The sequence below is a fragment of the Henckelia pumila genome, chromosome 4 (assembly GCF_033568475.1).
Source record: "Henckelia pumila isolate YLH828 chromosome 4, ASM3356847v2, whole genome shotgun sequence".
Taxonomy (NCBI): Eukaryota; Viridiplantae; Streptophyta; class Magnoliopsida; order Lamiales; family Gesneriaceae; genus Henckelia; species Henckelia pumila.
The window spans coordinates 122,300,548-122,308,472 of NC_133123.1; the positions used below are offsets into that span (position 1 = coordinate 122,300,548).

A 7,925-nucleotide genomic window follows, 5' to 3' on the forward strand; every position below is an offset into this window, starting at 1 on the left:
ACTTTGCTCCCCTTAAGGAGCTCAGCTCTGTTCAACGCCTCCGGGTGTTAGCTTATTTTAAGACAAGTATTTTGCCTCCCTTCAGGAGCTCAGTTCAGCTCACCTTCGGGAGTTAGTTAATTTTTAAGCATCTATTTTGCCTCCCTTCAGGAGCTCAGTTCAGCTCACCTTCGGGAGTTAGTTAATTTTTAAGCATCTATTTTGCCTCCCTTCAGGAGCTCAGTTCAGCTCACCTTCGGGAGTTAGTTAATTTTTAAGCATCTATTTTGCCTCCCTTCAGAAGCTCAGTTCAGCTCACCTTCGGGAGTTGGTTAATTTTTAAGCATCTATTTTGCCTCCCTTCAGGAGCTCAGTTCAGCTCACCTTCGGGAGTTAGTTAATTTTTAAGCATCTATTTTGCCTCCCTTTAGGAGCTCAGCTCAGCTCACCTTCGGGAGTTGGTTAATTTTTAAGTATTTATCTTGCCTCCATTTCAGGAGCTCAGCCACCTTAGGGAATTCGGCTCGGCTACCTAGAGATCAGCTCATCTCAAGGCCTTTCAGGTGTTGTTTTATTTTTAAGTGGTTATTTTACCTCCCCTTAAGGAGATCACTTTATTGAGGTATATCAGATGTTAACCCTTCTGTTTTTATTTTCTTAGAAGAAAACGTGTTACTTTTAGGAGCGGTTATGACCGCTTTAATAGTAGTTGTTTAGAAGCGTTAGGAATAAACCGCATCTAAATTCGATATATGGAAGCGGTGAATTATAACCGCTGCTAATGAATATCAATAGGAGCGGGCGTATTGAAACCGCTTCGAAAATTTTAGGCAGTAGGGGCGTTTAATCAACCGCTTCAAAAAAACCGGTTCAGAAACACCTGTTTTTTTGTAGTTAAAGGGAGCATCCAAAAACAAAATCGATGAAGGAAAAAGAGCATATTTCATTTTGTGGCATGATTTGATGATCTTTTAATCATTTAACATGCTTCATGTTGTGTTTTAGACTATAAGTTTTAATCTGCGAAGTGACAATCGTACGTGTACGTGACTTTTATTTTTCCCCCTTGATTTGGTTATTTCACACAAATATGTTACACATAGATTAATATTTAATACGGTCTTTGTTTAGTAACTTGGTTTTCAAATTAATTTGTTATTGTTATAAAAAAAATTGCAAATTTAGTCCTGTATGTTTGTCACTTTGCGATTTTGGTCCTCTATGTTTTCATATTTCAGTTTTAGTCTTGCATGTTCTGATTTTTGGCAATTTCGGTCCTTTTTATTCGAAAATGCTTACGTGGCACTGTACACATCTGCTCCACATCAACAATGAATTGGTGCCACATCAGCGCCACGTCGAAAAAAAGGACTAAAATTGACAAAAAAATAAATATAGCAGACTAAAACTGAAATCTGAAAATATAAAGGACTGAAATTGCAAAGTGACAAATATACAAGGCCAAAAAAGCAATTTTTCCTTGTTATAAATCTCTAAAATTGTTGTTTATAAGGGATGGCGAAACTTCGGAATATGATTGAAGTAGCCTTTTACTAGTGGATGTTAAAAAATTGGAAGAAACGGATTCTCTTGGAGCTTTGGTGTACTTTGAAGAAATTTCATTATCAAAGCTTATGTTGTACTCATAAATTTTACGAACATTTTGCCAAAAAAAAATAAAAAAATTGTGTAGAGAATTAATAAGGAAGAAATATTATATTACTTCATAAATGTTCAATTGGATTGGTTGCATCATTTTAGCGCATGCGAGGAGCTCCAATGGGGGCGCCAAATCCTGCGCTATTTGGGCGCCCCTGGTTTGCACCAAATTTGGCGCAGGCATTCATTTTATTTTTTTTAATTTTTTTATTACCTTTTATTTGTTTTTTAAAATATTTAAATATTATTTAAATATTTTTGGTATTATTTTAATAAATAAATATTAGGAAAAAAATTAATATATAATCATTTAATGTAATCAATAAATAATTTATTATTAATTTCATTTAATTTCATTTTTTACATTTAATTAATTATTTTATAAATAATTGTATTTTGTAATACAAATGCAAATAATTAAACTATAAATATAAATTGGACTACAAATATCAAATTCGAATACATAAAAGAAATACAACGGGTTGAAAATTTAAATACAAATACAAACTAAAATACATAATCAAATTAAAAATACGTAATTGAAATCCATGATGAAAACACACATGCAAATTAAAACACATAATTCAAAATACAATTAGAACGACAACATTGAAACATATAATCAATACGGTGGTAAATTAGATCCAGAACCTCCAAAATCACCCAAATATTTTCCAAACATGTCACGATCTTTGTTGTTCAGATGTTTGTTTTCTTTTTTGCATAATTTTTGCTCGTTCAGTTCGCACAATTTCACGCAATTCTGGATCGTCAATTGTGCTCAAATCCATGTACACAACTCTATTTTTCTCTTGAAGTTCAGCCAACGCCAATTGTTGTTTTCTAGCTTCAATTTTATTTTTTTGATTTTTTAATTTTAATGCGTTATTTTGCAGCTCAAGCATTTTAATATCATAAGTTTGTTGGAGTTCAGTAGATCCCTTTTGTAGGACATCAACAAGGTTGTGATGCCCTTGTTGCATCGTCGATAACAATTCTGCAATGTTGTCATTTTTTTTCTTCAATTTTGCCTTTTTAACTCCAAGAGGTTGGTAGGATGAAGTGTCATCTACATTTTCATCACTACTTAAATTAATAGTAAAAGAATTTATTCCTTCAGAACCTGATAATGGAGTCTCTGGTGTCTGAGTTTCTGACTGTGATGAATCCAAGCTCGTGAAATTGGTTTGAGGTGCGAAGCTCGATGGATGGATGTCACTAGAAAATTTTTCAAGATCTTTCAAAATTGGCCATGCATGATCAAACTTGAATCCTTTGCTGTAATTAGGATCTTGCATGAACAGGTCTTTTGCTCTGTGCAACTGCGAAAAAAACAAGTCATATTAGAGTCTTTATAGTAAACTACAGATATATCTAAATAATACTCACAATATCCTCGTCAGATGCACCACTTGGTTTGAGAATTTTGATTTGGCGAATGCATCCTCTTAATCTTCCAACTTGACGGAGTATAGTTTTCACGCGGCACTACATTGATCTTTTGTTACGAACTTGAAGGGTGTTTGTTTTGTTACTATTGTAAGCTTCTTCAACACGAGCCCAGAACTAATCTTTGGATAGATTGATACCGATAATAGAATTCTGTGATATGTCAAGGTATATATGACACATATGCTTATCTTCTTCAATTGTGTAAGAAGCAGTTCTAGCACTGGATGCCATTGTGTTGCTTGAAAAAGATGATAAGATTGAGTTTGTATGAGACTAATGTAGCCAATTTATACTGAAATCGAATCCATCCAACGGTTGTGATTTATATCTGAAAACACACATCCAACGGTTAGGATCTTGATCCGTGTAGAATCCATCCAAAGCTTGTGATTTAGATCTGAAAACACACATCCAACGGTCAGGATCTTGATCCGTGTAGAATCCATCCAACGGTTGTGATTTAGATCTGAAAACACACATCCAACTGTCAGGATTTTGATCCGTGTAGAATCCATCCAATGGTAGGGGTGGGCGCGGGTCGGGTACCCGACATGTCGGATAGTCAAAATTACTACCAGAACCCGATTCGAAATAATCGGGTACCCGACTTTCGGGTACTTGATTATTTTGGGTAGGGCCGGTGGGTACCCGGTTTTTTTTTTTTTTTTTTTGCATATTCATTGAATGTAAAACTTTAAAATCAATCCATATATTTTTGGTTGTGAGGTACTTCAATCCTTTGATATTTATTTATTTTTAACAAGTTTTATAAGAAATTTTTCAACTATATCAAACAATTAAATAATCGAGATACATGGAAAAATAATTATTATTTCTTAAGTGAGATTTTATGTATACCCAATCCAAGAAAAAATGAACGGTTATTTTAGTTGAGATCAATAAAATAAAAATAGAGAGGATATGAGTTTGGATAATACATACTAATATATATTGAATTTGCAAAAGAAAAAAAAAATGTCAGGTACCCGAACCCGATCGGGTAGTATAATTACTACCCGACACCAACCCAAAAAACATAATCTCGGGTTCAGTTTCTACCCGAACCCGATTTTTTTTATAAAATAACCGACCCGATCGGGTCGGGTCGGGTCGGGTAACTGATACCCGACACTAAATGCTCACCCCTATCCAACGGTCAGGATCTTGATCCGTGTAGAATCCATCCAACGGTTGTGATTTAGATCTCTCCAACGATTACATTCTTCACAACTGTTATATAATGTGATGTAATCATCTTATTTTCTCACACCACTCATTTCACATTCTCATTAACTTGAAAATGAATTCTCAATCCGAATTACAATTATCTTCCACTAGCTCATCTTCGTTGTCGGACAAAGAAGATGAAACACAAAATGAGTGGTTGAATGTTGTTGAGAGTTTTACAAAAAAAAAAAAAAAAAAAAAAGCAGTCTTAGATGCGATAATTCAAGAGCAAGAGTTGGTTGCTGCGTACGTCATTCAAAATGATCAAGAAGCCACACACAGAGGTTCGATTCCAGGTCATGTAGTCATCCATCGTGATCGAGAAGTCGCCGATCGTAATTTATTCAATGATTAATTTGCTGAAATTCCAAGATATAATGAAGCAATGTTTCGAAGAAGATTTCGAATGTCTCAAAATTTCGAATGTCTCGAAACTTGTTCATTCGTATCGTAGATGAGGTAAAGAATCATGATTCTTATTTCATTCAACGAGCTGATAGTGTGGGGCGGCTCGGTCTATCAACTCTGCAAAAAACAACAGCCGCATTGCGCATGCTAGCATATGCTTTACCCGCGGATGTTACTGATGAATATATCAAAATTGGAGAATCTACTGCAATTGTGTGTATGCAACGGTTTTGTCGTGCTAGAGTGGAAGTTTTTGCAAAACGATACTTGAGATCACCTACTTCTGATGATGTTGCCAGACTACTCTACTTAGGTGAACAAAGAGGATTCCCAGGGATGTTGGGAAGTCTCGACTGTATGCACTGAAAGTGGAAAAATTGCCCAACGGCTTGGGCAGGCCAATATGCAGTTCGTTGTGGTTCTCCGACAATCATTTTAGAAGCAGTAGCTGATTACGATCTTTGGATATGACATGCATATTTTGGAATGCCAACAAATAATGATATAAATGTGTTAGAGTCGTCTAGTTTATTCTCCAAACTTGCACAAGGTATTGCTCCTACTGCTTATTACAAAATTGGAGGAAAAGAATATGATATGAGATATTACTTAGCTGATGGTATTTATCCAAAATGGTCAACTATTATGCAAAGCATTCACACGTGGATCAAAAAAAAAATATTTCGCAATGAAGCAAGAATCCTGCAGAAAAGACTTTGAGCGTGCATTTGGAGTCCTTCAATCACGATTTGCTATCGTGGCATCCCCAGCACGTGGTTGGAAGAAACGTCATTTACATGACATAATGACATCATGTATCATAATGAACAACATGATTATCGAAGATGAACGCGACCTCAATGCACCCATTCAAGATGCGAGAGAAACACCTGCTCCAGAAGTAGAAATGATTGTCGATGAGAATATGAAGTTTCAAGAATTTCTAAGTCGATATAAAAAAATAAAATACAAAGATGCTCACTATGTGGAAAATTCCAACCTACCCCATGGGTATTATCCCATGATACAGGTGGATGTATTTTATTTGTTCAAATCATTTGGGTCCCATATAATTCAGTGAAACACACATGATTTGAACCAACCAGTGATTGTCAACTATCGAAGCTACCCTCACTACGCACTGCGGAATGCTTTAATTGAGCATTTGTGGGATGAATATAGTAGTTCAAATGTTTGAAGTTGTACTCGAACGGTCTAAGCATTTATGTTAGAAATTATATTTATATTAAGTTTATAATTTTTATTTGTTATGTTTGATGTTGTATCCGTTCTATATTCGTCTTATTTTTGAAGTTGTATCCATTTTGTGGTCGTCTTATGTTTGAAGTCGTATACATATTTATCAATTTTAATAATTTTTATATATTAATTTGTATTATCTATAAATTAATTTATATAATAATAATTAAATCATAAACTTTAAATTTAATATTTATATGTATTAACAATAAAATAATTTTTAATTAATAAAAATATTATTTATATAATATGTAAAAATATTTATTAACGATAAAATATTTTTTTATAATCGCGAAATTAATTATATAATTTGTAAAAATATGTTGAATAAAATTAATTAATATATGTGAAATAAAATGAATATTTCGAGAATATTTCTTTTGGTGTAAGATTTGGTGTAAATAGGTTGGAGATGGATGTTGTGTTTGGTGCAGAAATTACAGTATTTTAATGCAGAAATTGCACCAAAATGGTGTTTGTGATTGGAGATGGCCTTACCGGCAATCAGCTATTAACTATCAAATAATGTATTTAATTTATATTTCACATGTATCATAATTCATATATAATTGTATAAAGAATTTAATCATATTTCGCTGATTAAAAAAATATCATATCAAAATCAAGAAATTAACATAATAACATAAAATATTTTTTTATAGTATATTATACACATGTGACCCACGTGCACTGACAGAAGAAGAAGATAATAATAATAATAATAATAATAATAATAATAATAATAATAACCGCGCGACGCTTTGCACCACTTACAGAGACCGCAGTAAAGGATTCTTTTCGCCCACAGGGGCATAGGCGAGTTGGTAAGGTCTGAGGTGACGTGGGAAGAAATTCTCCAGCGTTGCGGGTTCGATCCTCGTGTGGAGCATATTCCCTGCTGAAATATTGTGGGGGGTATGCTATGGGGATTGGATCATGTGCTCCCTCCTTCAGGTCTCTGCCGCTCGTGCACATCCCTCGATTTACCCTCCGCATGAGCCAATGGGCCTCTGACTCATGTGAAATGGGGTCCCCTTTGGGGTCAACCCTTTTTTTTTTTTTGATGTAAAGGATACTTTTCGAGGAGTCCTCATTCCGAAAACATGTCGTCTTCCTTTAGGGGAGCCCACAACACCTCTAATGCCTATATTTAAGATATACAAAATTGCACGACGGTTACTTTTTTTTTTTTTTTTGAATTTGAATTTGAATTTGAAAATGCTTATGTGACGGTGGAGAAGCTAACGTCGATTTTTGAAAGAAAACTTGTATATATGTCATGAATTTTATTTTTAGAATTTTAATTTAGCATTTGGGACCGCTACTAAGCAATTTTCGGTTTATAAGATGAACTTAGGTATAAAAAAAAATGAGTTAAAAAAATACAAATTATTAATAGATAAAAAAATATAAATTCATCGTTGACGTGATAAAAAAAAAAAGTTATAAATTACTTTTACTATAAGATTCTCATCTTACCTTCATTTTACTATGGTGGATGGACACTAGCTGGAGCAAGGCTTTCTTTAAGTCCTTGCTGTTGTTGATACATGACAGGTTATGTAGTCCGTCAGCTGCTACCAAGATGGTAATCTGGAATTATTAAACATCATCGACTTTGCATTAGCACACTAACTAGATATTGATCCATCTACAGCAAATACAATGCTACTTTGTACCGGATGTTTTCAATTTTGATCATATGAGAAAAGTGTTTCCCAGGAGTTCTTTCAAACAAACGTCTCAACACATTGTGGCGACCCATAGAGATACAGGTACCCTCATCTATATAGTAAAAGCAAGCGTTTGTGTGAGGCAATAGTAGTATTTGCAGTTTTAGCAATGTGGTTGAGATCCATTTGGACCGACATCCCCGACCTCAACAGCCCGACCTAGAGAAAACATACAGATCCTATAGCCCTTAATTCAAAAAAAAAATT

General features: G+C 34.2%; 1 protein-coding gene and 1 pseudogene across 1 annotated transcript; one reads left to right on the forward strand and one right to left on the reverse strand.

The window, feature by feature from the left end:
* Positions 1 to 2,321: 2,321 nt before the first annotated feature.
* LOC140861658 (uncharacterized) lies at positions 2,322 to 3,321 on the reverse strand. Its single transcript, XM_073264681.1, has 3 exons — positions 3,228 to 3,321; positions 3,028 to 3,098; positions 2,322 to 2,960 (listed from the first exon to the last, which is right to left on the reverse strand). The coding sequence occupies exons 1-3, from the start codon at positions 3,319 to 3,321 to the stop codon at positions 2,322 to 2,324; spliced, it is 804 nt and encodes a 267-aa protein (XP_073120782.1).
* Positions 3,322 to 4,390: 1,069 nt separating this feature from the next.
* On the forward strand, positions 4,391 to 5,923 carry LOC140861659 (uncharacterized; annotated as a pseudogene).
* The last annotated feature ends 2,002 nt before the right edge of the window (positions 5,924 to 7,925 follow it).